This window comes from Leptosomus discolor, chromosome 7, assembly GCF_034619465.1.
Source record: "Leptosomus discolor isolate bLepDis1 chromosome 7, bLepDis1.hap2, whole genome shotgun sequence".
In the NCBI taxonomy this organism is placed as follows: domain Eukaryota; kingdom Metazoa; phylum Chordata; class Aves; order Leptosomiformes; family Leptosomidae; genus Leptosomus; species Leptosomus discolor.
The window spans coordinates 63659729-63679897 of NC_141397.1; the positions used below are offsets into that span (position 1 = coordinate 63659729).

General features: G+C 43.7%; 1 protein-coding gene across 1 annotated transcript in view; it reads right to left on the reverse strand.

Annotated features, from left to right (window-relative positions):
- The window catches only part of SMC4 (structural maintenance of chromosomes 4), a 34514-nt gene that overhangs the window by 4533 nt on the left and 9812 nt on the right, over window positions 1-20169 (reverse strand). The window contains exons 5-18 of the mRNA XM_009959792.2: window positions 12392-12556; window positions 11195-11322; window positions 10518-10658; window positions 9472-9622; window positions 8507-8671; window positions 7397-7630; window positions 6582-6767; window positions 4930-5091; window positions 3973-4198; window positions 3809-3888; window positions 2809-2961; window positions 2529-2655; window positions 1326-1515; window positions 320-464 (exon numbers count right to left, since the gene is read on the reverse strand). Of these exons, the coding sequence (XP_009958094.2) occupies window positions 320-464; window positions 1326-1515; window positions 2529-2655; window positions 2809-2961; window positions 3809-3888; window positions 3973-4198; window positions 4930-5091; window positions 6582-6767; window positions 7397-7630; window positions 8507-8671; window positions 9472-9622; window positions 10518-10658; window positions 11195-11322; window positions 12392-12556 (2253 nt within the window). The remainder of the gene's footprint in view (window positions 1-319; window positions 465-1325; window positions 1516-2528; window positions 2656-2808; window positions 2962-3808; window positions 3889-3972; window positions 4199-4929; window positions 5092-6581; window positions 6768-7396; window positions 7631-8506; window positions 8672-9471; window positions 9623-10517; window positions 10659-11194; window positions 11323-12391; window positions 12557-20169) is intronic.

Here is a 20169-nt window from a genome sequence, read left to right on the forward strand (position 1 = left end):
ACAGCAAAGAATATTCTTTGCCATTTTATCCCCGGGTGAATTTTTGGAGGATGAGTAGTCGAGTAACTGAGAGAAAAAGATACTTTAGACCAGCATTGTCAAGTCTGAGGCTTTTTTTTTTTGTAAAAAAACTAAAACCAGATAGAAATGAAGGTACTGTCAGCGAATGCAACCCCTTGCCAGGCCTGCCTGGAACGCCTAAGGCGGAAGGTTAGCGGACACCAGCCGTTAGAACAGCTCTGGCACGACTATTGCCTGAAATTCATTTCACAGCCTGCATCCTCTGCACAGAAACAAACCCAGCTAACGCGCCACTGACCTCAGCTTGCTTGCATTCGTTTACCACCTTCGTAGCTTCGTCTTCCAGCGTAGTCAGCTCTTCCATTAAGTCTTTAATTTCTTTCTTATTCTCTTCAATTTCCTTCTCCGTGCGAAGAACAGACTCTTCATTTTTTTTCAGGTTTCTGAAAGGGCACAGAGGTGTTCATGCAAACACGACATCAGACCATCCAGAAACACGGGCTTACGGTGACGGCTGTTCCGTAGCTATCGACGGCCGAATAGGAGGTGCTCATTTATGCACCAACTCTCACATTCCTGAGATATCCAAGTAAAACAAAGTTGTCTTCCTCAAACATAGAGCAGACAGGCCTCATTAAACGGCTTGATTTGTTCTTTCAGAGGCAGTTTTGACACTGGGGCTGAGTATTCATTCTGTACTGTTAAGCGAACGTCAAAAATAGATCACATTTCCTGATTGGCCTCATAATAAAATTAGCCCCTTCAGGTTCGAACGGCTCCACTGCGTGGCAATTAAGTGCTGGTTTGTATCTTTATCCTGAAACACTGCCTTTCAGCGACAAGCAAACTTTAGCAGAAAAATCAGACGTGACTTTTAAACTCCTTGTTAGAAACCAAACCCAAGCAACGTTTAGTACTCGACGTGCAACTGAGAGTGAAGAGTTTTAAGATCAAGGGATTTTTGGCTATGGAGGCTGCTTGAAACAAGCAGAGGTCCTGCAGGCACCGACGCCAACGGAGGCTGCCAGGACTCTGCTCGCTCAGGTTCTGCTAAGCTTTCCAGCTGGATCCTTCGCCTGTCAAGCACACTGACAGGATTACGGGTCCTAATTAAGAACCAGACTCAGTCTGAGGTAAAGCAGTTTAGGGATAAAGGTTACGACCTTCTGCCTCCGGTTTTGCTCCAGCCATAAAGAGGTGAATCCCATCTCCTCGGGCCGGGCAGGTCCCCCCGGCTGCAGCCCCCCCCCCCCGAGGCGTAGCACGGCGCAACGACGGGCCCAGCTCGGGGAGCTCGACTGTACCTGTCCGCGCTCTTGGCTGCCACGTGGGCTTTGGTGATGGCTGAAGAGCACTCGTCTATCTCCTTGTTGATCTTGTCGAGTTTGTCTTGTTGGGCTTTCAGTTTACGGTTATTGATCTCGACGATGAGGTTGTGTAACCGTTTCACTTCGCTTTCGATTTTACCGGCTTTCTCAGCGGCGCAGTCATAATCTGTCAAGGAACAAAACCGAGTCACCTTCGAGGCAGGTTTAGCTGATGCCTGAAACTCAACACAACCATCTTAGTCAGTTAAACAGCTTTCCAAACCTGAACAGCCTAGCACCGTAGTATTCCAAGGGCAAAACAAACCGACCAAAGCCCACGCTAAGGTTGCTACAGATTTATGTTTTCCTTTTGGGGCCAGAAGGGGTAAAGCAGAGACTCGAGAGGTGGAAGGCGGTGGTCTTCTCCGGGGGAGAGCACCAGCGTGCGTCTCTCCGTGTCGGCAGAAATGCTGGAGGAGATATTTGTAACACCAAGCCGCGGTGTGACGGAGGGAGCAAAGCGTTCACACTCTCGAGCTGCCACGCTGTTCCCAAGAGGCACAGAGGGAACCCAGAGCGGCACGTATGCTCTTCCCTAAAACGCTGTGAAAGCGGAGCTGCGGAGGAAGGGAATGATGTTCTACTGGGCTCGTAGTATTCCCTGAGCGAGAAATACAGAGCAGCAGTCAAGGTTTGCCTTGCTGAGCTACCAGTTTCTTCACAGCAACTGTTACTCGAGTTCTCTTTCACCAAAAGATGGGGGGTACAGCGTGCCCACGACAGAACGCGGGGGGTTTGTTTTGCAGAGCCCTGGGATCTCCCAGTCAGAGCGCAGCAACAGCCTCTCCTTGACTTCAGTATCACCACCTCCACAGCAACAACCCTCACACCTGATTAAGTTTCCCTATGGATCTGTACGTGATACAGCCATTCAAATCGAACCAAATGAAACAAAAACCAAACTAAAATGAACGTTTGCTGTCGCTGCATCACGAACTTGAGCAATTGCAAAAAGAAGGGGGCTCACGCCCTAAGCTCTAGCAGCACCTTTTATCCCCCCTCAGAAGGAAAGACATTCCAAACCAAGATATGGCACCACACTGGCCATCTGAAAGCACAAAGCCGTAACGGTTCCTTCCTGTGTTAGTACAAGGACACGACTACAGTTTTTATCTATAACCCCCTCTCCACAAAATTTACCTTTTTTGTAAGTATTGATGATTTTTTCCAATTCCTTCTGTTTGTTTTTGTCTGGAGCAGCAGCAATTACATTAGCTTCAAATTCCTTCACTTGGGTCTGTAGATGAATTTCTTGTTCAGCTAAATTCTACAGAAAACACAACGGTGTTAGAACCCTGCACTTTCAAAGGACCCTTGACCCTAAACAAGCGCTGCGTTAAGCCCAGGCTGAGCAGTTATCCCCCTGCGCAGGCGGGGCGAAGCCAGATACTGCTGCCTCCATAACAATAAACTTGCTCACCTGGATACTGGCTGTGTACTTTTCCAAAGTATTTCTCATTTCCCGCACATCTTGGTCCAGTTTTCTTATGGCTTCCTCGAGTTGTAACTTCTCTTCTTCATACTGTACTGCTCTTCGAGAATCCTTCTGCAGCTGAGATTCCAGTTTATTGACCTGCACAAAAATGAGAGGTGATCATTTGCCTCGTGTCAATCAGAGAGAGAGAACCTTAAAGTTGAGTTTGATTTTGAAGTTCTCCAGGTTGAAAGTATTTTCACCTAAAAAATACAAGCTATCGTTTCTGTGTCCTTAGCCGTCAGCAAACGCCCAACCCCTGTGCTGGCTTACAGCTCAGTCCTAAAGCGCGAAAGATCCTTCTCCTGCAGGGAGAGGGCTGATGTCAGGAGCCACGGTTTACCCGACAGTTGCAGAGGGGAGCTTGTCTTCTTGAAGAGGATTTAACACCTTGATGCTTGATCTCAGTTAAGCTGATCAGCAGATATTAAGCAAAAAGGACACAGGCTACATCCGCACTAAATAAAACTACAGATGAAGACCTAAAAGAATTCAGAAGAAAAACCAAGCTCTATCTTGATATTCCAAACCGTTCTTGAAATACAAATCGGAAGGAAAGCTCTGCCGCTCCCTGACAAAACTTACAGGGACACAAAGTGAAGGACCCAACCTGCCTTTTCTTGCTGCTGAGGCTTGCGCGCACCGCTCTGCAGCTCACGATCAGCATCTTCCACGTGCTCATCCCTACCTTCAACCCGTTCCCGAGCTACCTGAGGTAGCACCACGACAAGCAATAGGCGTGGGACAGCTGGGCCGTGAGCAAAGGCACCTGAAAGCACCACAACCGGTGCTGACCTCGTGAACTCCCCATCAGTGCCAACGTATCTCGCAGCACAGGGTGTCAACTACTCGGGCGGCTTCAACAGGACAGCGCGTGTGCGTGTGAACTGCCAAAACATAAGGAACTTTGACGAAATTCCATTTTTAATTAAGATTAGGTACTTACCTCTTCTTCTGAAACATCCGTTACGACTGAGGAGCCCATTCTGCCCTTCATTATTCTACCCCCACCACCACTCATAGTTCCTGAAGTAAAAGAGAAGGGAGTGAGCGAATTGGGCTTAGATATTGTCTAGAAAGCGCTTAAAATATAAGTTTGCCCTTAATCACCTGACTGTTCAATGATTTCTCCTTTCAGCGTTACCACCCTCCACCTTTTATCTTTTTGGAATGCTATTCTGGTGGCTTCTTCCAGGTTGTTGGCCACCAGAGTGTCACGCAGCGCGAAGTAGAACGCCAGGCGGACCTTCCCGTCGTCCACTTTCACCAGATCGAACAGCCGAGGAGCATTTTCAGGAGTTGGGATTTTTTTCATTTGTTTTTCCCATACAGCCATCTACATCAAGAAAGTAAATAAATGAAGGAGAGGTTCCTTGGGATAAATTACGAGCTCATTTCGTTAGTCTAAGGTATGTGAAGGCTTTACAGCAAACGCAATTGTACTGCAATTAACAGGAAAGCTTCCTTTCTTGGGGGTCTCTCCTTACTTCCAGTGTAATTAAAAGCTCACTGATAACTCGGTGTTCTCTTTCATAGTTTACAGTTACAAGATTACTTGGATTATTGTGTTTGCTAGTTTGTTAAAAATCTAAATATAAAAATATAAAAGACACGCCAAGCACCCGTGGTACACTCACAGGTATCTAAAAAGCCTTGTAATTCTCTGCAAGTAAATGTCATTACTTGCTAGCAGACTATTCTACAGACTAACAGCCTACTAAAATGTTTTCTATTTTAGCTTTGCTTGCATGAATAGATATACAGCATAATATATTAATATATTTAATACATATTTGGAACAGGCTGCCCAGAGCAGCCGTGGCTGCCCCCTCCCTGGTAGTGCTCAAGGCCAGGCTGGATGGGGCTGGGAGCAGCCTGGTCTGGTGGGAGGTGTCCCTGCCCAGGGCAGGGGGTTGGAACTGGGTGAGCTTTAAGTTCCCTTCCAACCCAAACCACTCTGTGGTGCTGTGATATTTACACACACGTGTATTAATGCATTATACATATTCAGTATTAACACTGTGCACGTCAGGGTAAACGAACAATTCGTTCTGTGCTCGTACTTACTTTGTCCAGGGCTATAAACGTGGCAACTCCAACTCCTGTCGCCTTTAGGAAATTCACACATTCCTGTGCAGTATCAATTGTATCCACCACAATGTGGTCTAAGCTGCCACAACACGTTGAAATAGCAACATCATACTTGTCACTGATGGCTCCCAAGTCTCCCTAGTAAGTGAGGGGGAGGCAGAAGTACACTGATTAGCCTGGCAACAACGTTTTCTCTTGGTATGAAGAAATAAATGACAAAAAACTTTACACAAAGTGAAATAGAAACAAATTTCAAAATCATTTGCTGTGAAAGAACTTAAACCTTAACTAGAATTTGTAAAATAATGCCACACCCATCTTCTCCTGCACGCTGCTATTCATGTATTTCCAATGTACTTGTCCTCGTACGCTCAGAGCTTCCAAAGTGGTGCTTCCAGTAGAGCCCTGGGGCAGCAGTGATTTGTTTTCTGCAGACAGACGGTAAATCCTGTAGGCCAGCATTTCAGTTGGGCAACCTGGCCCAACAGCCCCATGGAATGTGTTCTGGGTGCCCGCCACGCTTCCACCCCGGGCCAGCTGGGGGGGGACCCAGCACGTCACGCCCCGCTGCGTGCCGTCCCGTACCGCTCCGAGAAACGGGTGCAGGGGTATTCGCCGTCGTTTGGAGAATCCTTGTGCGCCTGCAGCCCAGCCGCCTGCCAGGGACCCGAGTAGGGGTCAGCCTCACGCTCCTCTCTTATGATGGTACCCGCTGTGTACAACCTCTGAATTGTGACCAGAGCAGGTAGGAGCCAAGAGCCTACGAGCCAAGGACACGTTCCCTGACCACACATGGTCAAATTTGGGGAGTGGTCGAGACCTCCGACTCACGGACCCCTCACCCAAATTACACCCCCTGCTCACAAGGGAACAATACAAGACCACGACAGAGGCTGCGCACGCTGATTTGCATCAGAAGCAAGAAAAGAAGAACCAATCAATGAGAGGATGATAATGAATATGCATCGTGTAGACTGAATATGCATGAATTTAATATATAAATATTTGTGGATTGCAACGTGCAATCAACTCTCTGGGGCAAACGGTAGCAGAGCAGGAGAGAAAACCCGTGCCAGCTGCACCAGACAGCGGCCTGCTGCTGGTCGAACTTTATCCTTTCCCAAGAGACCTACACACACGTGTTTAAAAATGCACATACACCAAAGAAACGGATTTTTCTGAAGCACAGAGACTTCTCCTTGGACGAGCGGGTGGGGGAGAAAAGAGAGCACCGCCGAACCCAAAAGCAGCGCCGTTACGTTTACACTGGGATGCCTGCGTTGTTCGGTGCTAGTACAAACAAGGCACGAAGAACAACTCTACCTCAGCTGCAGATTTTTCGGGACTTTCAATCAACAGCGCTTGCAGAGAGCTGATAACCCTCAGTGTTTCTCACACAACGATACTGCTGTTTGATTCGACACGTACGCAAGCGACGTGAGAGGAAACAAATGGTGAAGAGATCACCAAATTTGATAAGTTTTGAAGCAAAAAAGCGTTGCGACTCTGCTGCCCAAACTCAGAGCACCAGAGAAGCGAGCAGTTCTTCCTTTCAAGTCAGCGACGGGAACACCGCTCAGCTCCTGTAAAGTCTCAGACTAAAAGTGTAACAGCCTTTTAAAACTTACCAGTCTTCCATATATTCCACCAATCTTTCCAGACCTCTTCTGCTGAAGCAGAGCCTCCAGCACTTTTCCCCGACTGCGACTTAGTGCTAAAGAACTTTTGGCTTCTTCTACTTTTTGACGCAGATTTCGAAGGAGATTCTTAGCACCTGATTCTTCTCTTCCCAGCTTCTCAAACTGCTTCTCTTTCTAAGGGTTCAAAGACAGACATCATCTTAGCCTCACAAGAGCTGCTGTGTTCAGGGAGTCTTGGCTCCATGATGGGGCGGGCAATGACACCAGCCACCGAACAAGCCGAAGTAGCCAACATGTGCCAGAAGAACGGCCGGTATTTGGGTACGCTTTGGCTCATCTTTAGTACCCTTTGATACAAATACAGCAGCTTATGAATTCATGAATCGGGCTTAGGACAAGGTCGAGGGATTTTTTTCTTTGGGGAACAAGAGAGGAGCAAGAGGTGAAATTCAAAGAAGGCTCAGAAACGCAGCCATTGATTCATTGTAACGTGTCTCATTATGGTATTTAAACTGATTCCCTTGCAGGATTTCATTTCAGTGTTTAATTTCAATTTGTAACTCAAAATAAGTCTGAAATCAAATACTTCATCCGTTAACCGAGTATTAGAATACAGTTTTTAAACATTGTTTTACTGGAGACGGTTATTTGTAAACGTTGTTTTACTGGAGACGGTTATTTGTAAACGTTGTTTTACTGGAGACGTTTTTTTTGTGTATTTTCACCACAACTATTGCTAAAGAGGGAAATTTTGTTTTGTGTTGTGCAACTCAAAGAAATTATAGGTGAAAGTCAAGTCTCACCTCCTTCAATTCCTGTTCAGCTTGGGGTAATTTTACACCTATATCTTTGATAGCAGCTTTCCTTTCCTGCAGAGTTTTTGAAGTATTCATCAGAGCCTCCTTTGCCTGATTGAGCCGAGCCACAGCAGCGTTATGTCGGCTGAGATAGATCTCCAGCTCTGACTGGGCCACCTCCATCTTCGAGCGGGCTTCATTCACGTCTTTACTGAACTCCATGAGCTCGTTCTCTTTGCTCTGCAAAAACGGACAATGTTACAACTAAAACCAGATGACCATGGGATTGATTTCATCAGTCACGCTGTGTGAAAGGAAAAGAGGAGAAGGCATGTTTCTTTCACTAGCTCTCCTGCCAGCAGAAAACAGTTACGGTACCTAGAAGAACAAGTATTTCTTGATCTATTAACATACTCTGTATGGAAATGAAACAAGGCGTTTTTCATAACTAGAAAGAACGTCAGGGAGTGACCATAGAACATTTCCATACAAGCTTTGTATCCTTTTCTCAACTTAAAAGTTAGGAGGATCCCTACACATTGTGCCACATTACAGCTCAAATGGAGAAACCATAAGAAAATCCCAAAATAATCCCCTAAATTTGCAGGATAAATTTCCAGCCTCCAGGTGTTCAGTGACTGAACAGCTAACATCAACACCAATACCCGAGTGTTACAGCATAGTTACTCAGAGTACAGCTGTGTGAAGGGCTCAGAACAAACCAAATCTGTTGGTTTATTCAAGCAACATAGTGGGTTAAACATTTTGATGGGAGAAAACTAAAGTGCATTCCAAGAATGGAAGTGTAGAATTATTTAATATACAAATATGAATGATATACTTGATGGCACATGACCACTATACAAAGCAGACAACCTAATGAGAACGACTGAGCTCTGATTATAAATTCAAAATTAATTTCCCAGTTAGGCTCCACTGACCTAACACATGAAACAGCGTATTTCTCATCTAAACCAGCGTATTTCTCATCTAAACCAGTGTATTTGTCTTCTAAACCAGCATTTTACAACTACCTTGTGATCGTTTCATTCCGAAGGGTAAAAGCTATACATCAGTTAACACTGTGTAAGTGTGCTAGGTCAAAACAGTTCAAACCTCTTTCTCTTTCTGAAGTCCTCGTGTTTCCTCCTTAAGGCTACTCATAACCTGCTTGAGCTTTTCTTCTTCTTTCTCTTTTGTCTCTTCAAGAAGCTCTTTCTTAGACGTTGCTTCGCTGATCGCTTTTTTGCTATTGGAAGGTACAGTTTTCAATTCTTCCACCTACGGAAGGAAAAGACTTTTGAACTCCCTCTGCCACTGAAACAGAACTCTTTCGCCTTATCTTTAAACCCTGCCTTTCCAGCGCTGTGTGGAAGTCAAAGGCAGCTTTGTTCCTCATGGTTTTGCAGGACAAGATACGCTGCGGCCCTAGCAGGTGGCCTGGATTTTATCTGCAAGGCTTGTTCAGTTCTAGAGCCCACCCAGAGCAGTAGGGAACATAGTTTTACACTAAGAGCTCAAGTCCTTGCATCACAACAAGGCTTCAGTCCCAAATACCTACTTTCAGAAGGCCACTCGTGATCCTCAGCCATTTACCATCTGTAACAGCTCGCAACAATCAACTTGGTAGAATATATCTATTAACTCAATTAACTAGGGAAAAAAACGTTTCAAAAAGGTGGCAATTGTGAGCACAGGCAACATTCCTGTAATCTCAACAAACGGATAAAAAGATGCTTTGCAAGCCATGAGACCTCCCAACAGAGCCAAGAAGCGACCCAAAAGCTTTTGACGTTGCCTTTAGGCAGGACACAGCCTAGTACTGCTGGCCAGTCTCCCAGAGTGAGATGTGCAACGAGCCACAGTTTAAGGGAGAAAACGATTTGCAAACAAAATCCCTAGCTGACTTAAATGACAGAAAATATCTGATTAAAAGAATTTAAACCATATTTTTCCATCTTCTTTGTTGCACAAGGTACACTTGGTGGCCTTCGCTATTTCATCCCAGCTGCACAAAGATGTTCTCATTTAGAGCAACCAATTCCATTCCTTTAAGTGAATCAAGCTGCAGTCCACACTACCTTCTCTTTGTCCTTTTGAAGTTGCTTCTCCAGTTTTTTAGCCTTGCTTTTGGCATGTTTGAGACTTTCCCTTACTTTAACATCCCGCAAATCCAACTGAGTAAATTTTTCTTTATTTTCCTCTATGAACTTTGTAACTTTACTGAGTTTCCTAAAGGGAAAAAAAAGGAAGAATAATCTATTCCGTACCCTATAAAAAATAACGTCACTAGAGCTTAGCTTAATATGTAAGCATATAGAATTTAAACCAATACAACTCCATTTTTGTGAAGAACAACTTCCAATGTTTACTATATTCACAGTATTTTCCCCAGGGAACTGATGTTTCATCAGAAAAAGATCAACTAGCAAAGCAATTTTCTGAAACGTTCCTTCTTCTTGGATAGAATTTATACCACAGATCTCTCACAAATAACTTACTATGATCCCAGAGGATGAGAAGGCTAACATTGCAGTTGGATTGGAGATTAGCACCCAGACAAATCAATTTTAGGGAAACACAATTCATGCATAACAGATTCATAAGGAAACCAGAGAAAAATACCTGACGTCCATGTACCTAAGCGCTACGGTTGTATATTCAAAAGCCTGAAACAACATCCCAAGTAATTTTTGTAGCCAATATGAAAAAGAACGTACTTGAAAAGTCATCAGACCTTTTCTTAATTGTGAGTATTACCCAAATTTCTCCAAGAGAAGCAACCTGCAGAACCAAATCAAACCAATGAGAATTTCTTCAAATCTGTTTTTGTGCGAAGGATCATTTAATCCGTGCCGGGGAATGGTTACCTATACCCTCAGTGCCTCTGCTCGTCCCATAATTCAAGTTTTTGGTGGGAGAACTACTGAAAAACCCTTTGTTGGATCATCTTCCCACGCACCTATTGTATGCTTCCGCTTTCTCAGGTGCAGAAATACACCTTCCCCCCCGCCCCGCAATACAACTACCACGGATTTTTCTGAAAATCCTGCCAACTACCACCACACATGCAGAACAGGTAAGACTCGGCGCTCCTAACTTACGAGTCCATACCTCAAGTACTTACTTTTCAACTTCTTTCACAGCTTTATTCTTGGTTTTCATTTCATCTGCAAGTTTACTGCTCTTCTCATTAACGCCTTTCGTTTCTTCATTAATTTTTTCTTTCTGCATTTCCATATCATTTATTCGTTTCTTTAGGTCATGGCTAGAAAACAAACCCAAACCAAACACAAATGCCAAGCCTCCGCTGTTGGCCATAAAGCTAACATTCATAACAAATATACATTCCCAACCCTAAGCGTAACAAACGACTACATAAAGTATTAAACCCCAACATTCATTATTGAGTAACCTTGCCAATTTAACACAAAACAGCAAGGAAATCTAACAATTTCGATACTTCAGAGGAAAACAAGTCTTTAAGTGATCTACTTTCTCAATTTAAGCACAAAGCTGCAAGAGATTATTTGCCAGACTGCTTTACTTTGTAAAAAGCCGGCAAGCAGGTTTTTGGTTTCTTTTCGTGGTGGTGGTTTGGGGGGTTTTTTGTTCTTGTTTTGGTTTTTTTTTTTTAATGTTTTTAGGAAAATGGTCTCTCTTTTCCATATGCTATTCAACTCCTTTTGAAGGACTGATACAGCTGACAAGAAATGCAAAACATTCCTCGTTAGAGGTGTGGAAGCAGAGTTTAACACCACCACTAGTGCGTTAAGGTCAAATCAAAACTTTACAAATACTTACATATAGTATTGGCAGATATGATTCTTTTCTTTAAACAGTTTGTTTTCCAAACAAAGATATTCAATGGCTTTATTCTTGTCCACTTCCAAGGCATCCTTTTCTTTTTCCACCATTTTAACTCTAATTAACTACACAAGACAGAGAGTCAGAGCTGACTTTACTGCTAGTACTACAGAACAAACCACAAGGAGAAACCCCCCAGACCCTTCATAGCACACATGGCCTCAGCAGCGACCGCGCTCAACAATGAGCTCTGCGAGGCGATTCAGCGCCGCGAGCCCTCTGAAATACCAGATCAGCATTTCCACACTGTCCTTTAGCACAACTCAAACGGTAACTTAAAACGAAAAAAGGGGTCCTACAGATGCTAGGGACAGCTCAGGTAAACCAAGGAACATGTAGGTGAGAAATAGAGGAGTTACATAGAGATAGTCCGTGTATGTTGTTTTCTGTATTTCAACCCTTTGACCACTCTCTTTTAAGTTAATTCCTGCAACTACACGTCTTCTGTTTTCCTTCCCAGCCTTTAAAAAAAGTCTGGGATTTACCAAGGACACATCAAGTAAGAAGCACTTTGGTATTATTTACTACTTTTTGAACTCAATGCGTCGATAAAATGTTACGAAAGCAAGTTCTGCACCAAATCCACACAGCTCAAGTCACAACTGATTTTCTGAATTTTTAAGCCTCCTCATGCAGCTGCGCGCACATCACCTCACCGGCGCTCTGCCTCCTCCTCCCCCCTCCTTCGCCTCGCACGCAAAAGGTTTCCCTGCTGCTTCTCCTGTTTTGCCTTGCAGCAATGGGAGCCAGGCAGACAAAAAGCCCTATCGGGATGGTAATCTGTTCCCCTCCCCAGCCTGAGAAGTGTTCCAGGCGTGCAGGTGTGATCAAAGGGCGTTCAGCAGGTAAAGCCCTGTGCTCCACACGAGCATCCAAACCTTTGGGAATGCAAAGGCAGCAGCACTCTGGGGGCTGAAGGAAGGGCAACTGAGGCTGAGTGCCCATTTCTAGACGTGAGAGATACAGCAGGCGCAACACAGCTCACTCAGAACGTCTCTGCACTTCTACTCTTGCAGAGGAGTGCCAAAGTTTAACCAAGTCTTTGTTAGTTGTTTCTCTAAGAAACTGGATCATGAAACACTGCAAGCTTCTATTTTTTTCTTTATCACTTAAACAAAACTTTCTGAGACTCACCTTTTCTGCTCTCTGTTCGTTTAAGATCTCTACTCTGTGACACAGAGTTTGGATAGGATCTTTTAGTCGTGCAGATCCTATTAAGTCTTCTAAGTATTCAAGCATGCCTTCGTCATGTTCGGTCTGGCCTTTTGGTTTCATCATTGCGATCTGCTCAACTTCCCCCTTGGAAAAGAAAAGTTTCATGTTTTCTTTCCTTAATGTTTTCTTTCTGGGGGAGAGAGTTAGTATTCTGAAAAAACAGGAACATCTTTGGAAAGCAGGTATGTGCCCATATCCTAGCGTTATAAAAAAAAAGAACAAAACGATGCAGGAAGCAAAACCGACTGTGCAGAGTAGCAATCTGTTTAGGAAGACATGGATCAAAATGAACAGAAAAGTCCTCCAAGGAGAGCGTGGTGGTGATGGGCATGAAAAACAGCGACTCTTCTAAAGCAAACATTCAGATCTAAACATTGCTTCGCTTCTCTAAAGATTCAAAATGTATTTCCCCAGCCTAAAAAAAGAAGAAGAGAGTAAAGCATGCCCTCTAGGTCATGTAGCACCCAACAGTCGTTAAGGCAGCTTAATCAGGATTGAAGTCCCTGAAGGGTTCTCTTTAGAAAACAGAAGTTCCATAAAATCACGTCTGACGGATGAACTGGACTTGTCATTCATACAACTGCAACTTCCTCGTTGGGAAAACAAAAACATTCTTTAAGTATTAGGAGTCCTTCATTTGATTTTCCTTTATGTACAGCATTAACTTTAAATCATTACGCTGAATAGTAACAATGATTTTTTTGAAAAATAAGAATTAGGAAGCATTAAACTGAGACAATGACAAGGACCCTTTATTTTACTGATGCTACCATCAGCCAACAAAAATTAAAATCTACTATCAGAGTTTTATGCTCAGAGCAGCATGAAATGTTTCAAACTACAGATTATATTTTGTAAATGACACGGTCACGTATCAGAAGGTGAAGACATGAAATTGAATATATCCATATTAAACGGTATCTGGAGCAAGAATAGAAGCAATAGGTGCTGCAAAAATTAAAGAAGAGAACACCGAGTAAGAACTACTCACCCTTTGAACCCCCAGACAGTCAGGTCAGGGCAAGAGACAACTTACTTGTCAAACAGACAGTCAATAGTGCAGAGCACCAGGATTGGCCTCTGTGACCCATTTTTAAACGCATGAAGTAACAAGCTGGATTAAAGTTTTTAATTTAGTTTTAGAACTGACAAGATTTAAAACCAAAACAAAATAAAATTTGTATTCCAGTATCCGGGCTATGTACGTAAAGAAGCCGAAGTGTCTATCGACAGAGTGCCACACTGTCGTGGAGAATCAGCTGTCGCTGGTGGCTGCTTGTTGAGCTGGAGCTGACAGCGAAGTCTCTACAACAGTATGGGTGAGGAAGGACTTCTCAGGAGCACGGAGAAGGAGGGGTGGTTAACGGGACGGCTGGAGAACCAGAAAGGACAGCCGCAGGAGCCAGCGAAGGGCAGGGTGGCTAGGCAAGTGTTGTAAATGGGACCTGTAACCAGCCAAGAGAGCCGAGGATAAGCCACCCCCGTCCGTTAGCCAAGGAAATGATCAGCACGTTCTGCCGCAGGGATTTCGTCCCCCGTCGGCGGGCTGCAATGACACCTAGTGGCCCTATGGTTTCCTGCCAAGCAATAAATACCGTTTGGCTGAGGAGAAGGAAAAAGCAAAAGTTTTTCAAATTTTACAAAATAAGAACCAGTATTTATGAAGAGAAGTCTTTCTTGCACGGAATTCCTTTGTTAGAGTAAATGTTTCTGGTAATTCCTGTTCCTAAGAAGCGTCAGCAGGTTTGACAAGACAAAAAAAAAACCAACCTCAAAACAACCCAACTCTTATTTTTACTTCTGATACAGATCAGAAAGCCAAACAATTAGTTTTGCAACACCTGCAGCTGTACTACATACAGTTCCAACTACACATTTGCTCCCCTGCCACAGAGTTACGATTTCTCTACCAAGCCCCATCTGTCAGCCAGACACCGCTCATGGGTAGGAAACTGCGTAACCTAAATTTCTGCCGAATGGTCCCTATTTTGTTTCTTGCACGAAAGCAGATCCTCTGTTTATATCCAAGAAAAAACAATCACAGAAAAGATATTTAATTCAGGTGCTGAGCATCAAGTCTAAGAATTTCCTATGCTGCATATATCAATCCCCCAAGTTAGGTGCTGCTGTAAGCCACCAGACTACCCCGGATTTAACACGAGCACAGGAATTATGGACAAGCGAGGAGTGCAAGTCAATTTTTTTTATGATCTGGCTGAGTATAATTAACCATCTTTAAGTCGCAACCACCTAAGAAAGATGATGATGTAGTCGTGAGGGTTCTCCATAGCTCACTAATGTAATGGAATGCAACTACAATAATTATATAGTACATAACTAATCACATTTAATCCAATTGTACCTAATTCTATAACCTCATAAATTAAGAAATCAAGCGTTTGGTTGTCGACATGGCAAATAAACACATCACCATACAACCAGGAATTACTGGTGCCTTCAGTTTAGTCCACACATACAGAAACATTTTGAAAAGCTGAAGTGAATCGAGCACTGTGGCGAAGACAACGCACACAAAGTGAACTTGTCAGGCTGGCTGTTGCCGATTTTACCTGCAATTCCTCTACTTCCCCATAGGCAAGCAATTTTAGAATTACATATTCTTCACCTTAGGCGAAGAGATGTAGCTGGACTACCTACCTAAATTCTTGGGTTCTTTTCTTGTCAAGGGTAAAAATGAAAACATTTAGGAATTATAAATAATAACTAAGAGTAGCAAGTATTATTTAATATTTACATTATTTACCAAGTTAACATATTAAGAAACCTGTTTAGCCCACACCTTAGTATGTTAGTTAACATATTCAGAAGTGAAAAGGTTTCCAGCTATTTTAATTGATAAAGGAGACTGAAAATATGTACTTGATCTCCTTGCGAGTAGTCATGACGACGAACAGGGGAAAAACACATTTTACAACTCTGCATTCTGTTAAAACTTGATAGCCAATTTAACTCTTTCCTCACTTTTTAACTGTGCTTATCGCTTCACCCATTATTTGAATTACATAACACACACCCCCCCCCCCAACCTTGCTCATCTGTCTAGCAAAACTTCTTTCAAAATACGGACAGCATGTTTGAAAGTGAAACTAAGGCGGCAGCAGGCAGACATTTGTTGAAAAGAAAACACGCTTCGGCATGCTCAGCAGAGCTGTCACACCTCAGTGGGAAAAGTCTCAGAGCAGACCAGCAGGAAATCTCCTCCATCATTTGCCTGAGTTATCTCCTGCTAGTTCTCAGGCATGAATTCATGAGAGGAGAGGGGGCAACGTGGAGGGGAAAAATAATAATAATAATAATAAAAAAGGTAAATCCTCTATTTAGCTGAGAAGCCAATCAAAATGGATGTCAACACTAAGTCACAGGTAGACAGCTAACGAAGAAGGAAACGTCCACAGAGGTTAAGCCGTCGCTGTATGAAAAAGCATCCAACAGCCCTGGAGCGTTCGGGAAGGCTCGACACGCAGCGCAAGAACCCCAAAGGGAATTACAACCCCAATTTCAGCTTCTGCGTTGCGTTGTGACGCCTTCTATGCAGGCTGAAGCCATCACCGGGATGGCGGCACATCACTAGGAACAGGGAGTCAACTCAGGCGTTGTACGGTGACCACACACCCAGGTAACAGTTCCTACAGAATGCCTCGGTGTAGTTACCAGAAAGCAACGATCCATACGTTCTAATAGAGAACACAAGTTTATCTGGAGAGAAATTTCTAAGCAATAAAGAATTAACTGACCGCTGGGGCAAATAATGAGAAACCTAGCTTGACACAAAGTGATACAAAGTGATAAAAAAAAAGGGCAAGAGCCATTCTCATCCAAAAGCCATTTCCTCTAGTGAAAAGCCCAAGGAATAACTTCAAGGAACTTGGAAGCTGGAGGTTCCGCTTTCCTTTGTGTGTAGCCAGCTCTCGAGGAGGGGAATTATTCCAGTGCCATGATGTTTAAGATACGCACAGCAGGAATTTAAATTTAGAAGGCAAGTAAAGAGCACAACCTTTAAAGCAAGTAAATTGTAAAAGCCTTCAAAAACCAGCGTAAGAACTGCTCATGATAAAACAACCATCTGAAATCAGCGACTCGGCTGAGGAGACCACGAGAGGGTCAGCGTGAGCACAGGGGGTGGCAGCAGCACGAGATCCACTAGCCAGGAGCGCCCGAGGATGCTGTGGGCGGGTGCCAGTAAAGATGTCTGATGAACCGACAGAAGCAGTGACATCCTCAGCACGTTCTAGCACTGGTTTTAACGTTTCGAGGCTGCCAAGTCAACGATCTATCCATTTTTGAGTTGTGGGCGTTGCAGTAGAAGTCGTACTTGCATCCTGAGGGTATTTTAGGACTGTTTAACGGAAGACCTCTCTTGCAGACAGAATCCATCCCATCTCAGTCGCTACGTTGCGCGCCCACTCCTCTGTGTTCGTGCTAAGCCTAGAACTCTCACTAGGACTAGCACATCTCTAACAACGCAGGCAGCTCACTGAAACAGCCACATTCCATTGCCGTACGTAACTTCCCAGAGCACGTTTGTGAAGGGCAAGAATTTCACCTCCCATGTAGCCCTCAAAAGGTGCGACGATAAAAATCCCTACGCTATTACCTCATTTTGTAGAGCCACTGCTATTTTCTTTAAAATTCCACATTAATTTCTCAGAACAGCTGATCCTCTCCGAACAGAAAGCTTTTAATCAGAGTTTATCCAACGTTTTTCTGGCACAGAAAGATTTGAATTTTAAACAAGGTTACCAAACTGCTTGATAAAGGAAAGTTTTGACCTACTCATGAAGCTGCCTTTCTGCAACTCTTACCACTCGTCTTGAAACAGGATACCGCTTTTCACTTCTGCAGATAACTCCCGCTTGTTGCTCTTGGCAGACAGTAGCGCTACGTCCCCGCAACCTTCCTTTACATCGCGAGGAGGGTCTGCAGGCCGCAGCACTAATCCCAAAGCTAAGAAGTCGGCACGGCACAGCGCCCTAACCCCAACACGGACATTATCCAGCCTCGAGCGGCGATAATTCGGAGGCGTCGGCAATTTGTGCGGCGCACAACAGCAGTGCAGCCTGCGACAGCGCTGGAACGGGCACGATGGCGTTTCAGAATACAGCCGTCAGCTTCCATTTCAAAGTTCTGGGGTGAGACGAGACAGGGCTGGCAGAAAGCCTTTGACATCGAAAGGCTACTGACAGCAACCTTAAAACCCCTCGCAAAGAAAGAAACAATCCTTGCGTCTTTGCTTGCCAACAGTGGCCTGCATTATGACTAGCTGTTCCTGGAGAACCTAGAGAGAAAGCTGTTTGCTTACCAATCACTGCCTCCTCATCCCTGAAAATTTGGGGAAAAAATAACTTTTGAAGACAGCGTCTTGCAACACAAAGAGTTTTGTCCCACTAAACTGTTAGTGCAACATTTGCAGATCTACTTCGTTAGCATTCCACAGAACAATGACAGGAGCAAGTAAGTGAGAACAATTTTCCAGGATTCTGGGTCGTCACTTAATTTCTGCTGCCTTAATGTGAAGCTTCAAAATGAAGGGCTGAAAGCCTTGGGATAGATTAACATGACCCTATACAATCTAACAACTTGGACTAACTTTTGAGTGTCAAAACCCACACATCAAGAACACTCCGGAAGCACAGTAAAGCACAGGCACGTTAAAACATATATTGTAACAAGGGAAGTTTGTAGTTTGGGATCCTGTAGATGGAAATGTACTGCACTCGGGGGGGACCACTGGGAGTTTGGGTGGTTTTGAGGGGAATTTTCTGTTGGAGTTGTTGTGGTTAAGCTTTTGGAGAGGTTTTTGATAGCAGAGCTCTTCAACACTAGTCAAATTCAAAAGTGGAGTCACGTAACATCTAACTGAACTGAAATTCACATTAGGTTTCGCTCATGAGGAATAGTTTGAGAGAGAGTACTGCCTAGAAGATGCAATACTAGATAATGGAAAAGCCACCCGTGCTGTCACACGTGGCTGAGAACCTCAGTGAGGCACCACCTCAGAGAGCAGGACACCCTACTCGTCTCAGTTTCCCACTTCAACTGCTGCAGGCAGAACATAAGAAATCTTCCAAACCCTTTGTGGAACTTCCATGTGTTTTCTGAATTGAACCCAGGCTTAAAAAAAAAAAAAAAAAAAAATCACACTTTTTGTCCACGCTGGTAAATTAGACAAGTCCTTTATAGAAGCTTTTCTTTTTGTTCACATTTTCTCCACCTTCGAGGTGCCGCCTTACTTCAAGCTGTACAAAGGAAGCCTATTGCAAACAGGGAGCATCTCCTCTAATAGCCTGGATATTTTCCTCTCCTAAGAAGTTTCCCAGAGGTTCAGTATTTGGATGTCCCTTCTCATGTCTAGAGGTCAAACCTACCTAGCTGTGGCTCTGCATCGATACGAGATGGTCATTTCAGAATTCTTTTGCTACCAGCATGTGGAGTAATGAAAAGGAAAATAAGCTTAGCTACTACAGTCTGTCCAGCTTCTCAGTCCTGTCTTGTAACAGCACTTGGGGAGAAAGCTGTTGGCTGGTGTTTTGGTCAAGAGATAGTTTAGTTTCATGGTTACATTAAACTACCACAAAATCCTAGATATGATGACAGTGGCTATAATAACTTGGTTATGTTTAATGCAATCATGGCTTTTTTTTAAGTTCAGAACAATATTTTATTATGTTCACTGTAACAGTAGCACACTTTTGATAACATAATAGGTTTTAAGGTTTTTTTAAACACTCGTAAAAGGAAGTTTTGAGTTCAAAAATCTTTGAGTGATGGAGGGGAATCAGCAGATACTGCAACCCTGAGCATAACACCCATTACAGCACAATTACAATCCCCTTGTAACTTCATACTGTCAATATGGACATTCAATTTGCTTACTAAATTAACTGCTTCCATGAGTTAGTTTGCAGCTTCACAGTATGACACCATTCTGCTTCATTTCAGTGATATGCAAATGTAGACAGTGCTCAGAACAGCATGTGTAGCCAGAATGCTGAGAAAACAGTACGTGCAGTTACAACAGCCACCTCTAACGCAAAGTTCTGTCGAGGATTATAGCAGCAGTAGGCAAGATCTGTTATTATTTGTCCTACTGAAGAAAAGCAATCCTGATCGATGCAAACTATAACCCACTTTCAATTCTTTCCTTAACTTTTTAATATGGAAGGCTAGACAGAACTGACCTGGCACAAGGCAAACTTCTCTCAAAATAGTAAAGTTTAGAATTTTTATTCTTATTTCATGGAACACAGCTATATTTCAATTTCTTTCAAATGGTGAAGCATTCCTCCCAGAGCAAGGCGAAGTGGACAAGAGATTCTGCAAGTATTTCACCAGCCAGCTCCAGGAGTTGAAAATACAGCGTGCACAGCTTGTTAGCAGCGGCGGCACAAGGAAGAGCAACAGCTTACACAGCCCATAGGAGGAAACAGTGGCACCACCATGGGTTTGCTTGAAGGAGAAACCACATTAGAACATGTAGAAGGTTCACTATAATTCCGTTTTTCTACAGAGATTTAAAAGGCAGAAAAATCCAAGACTAATTTGGGGAAATTCCAATTACAGAGTCCCCTTCCTTGGTCTATTCTAACCCATTTCTGAACACTGGCATTAGAACTAGCACTAATACTAACCTGCTGCTGCTAATAAGCTTCAGGCTCTTTTCTTATGCAGCTTCAATT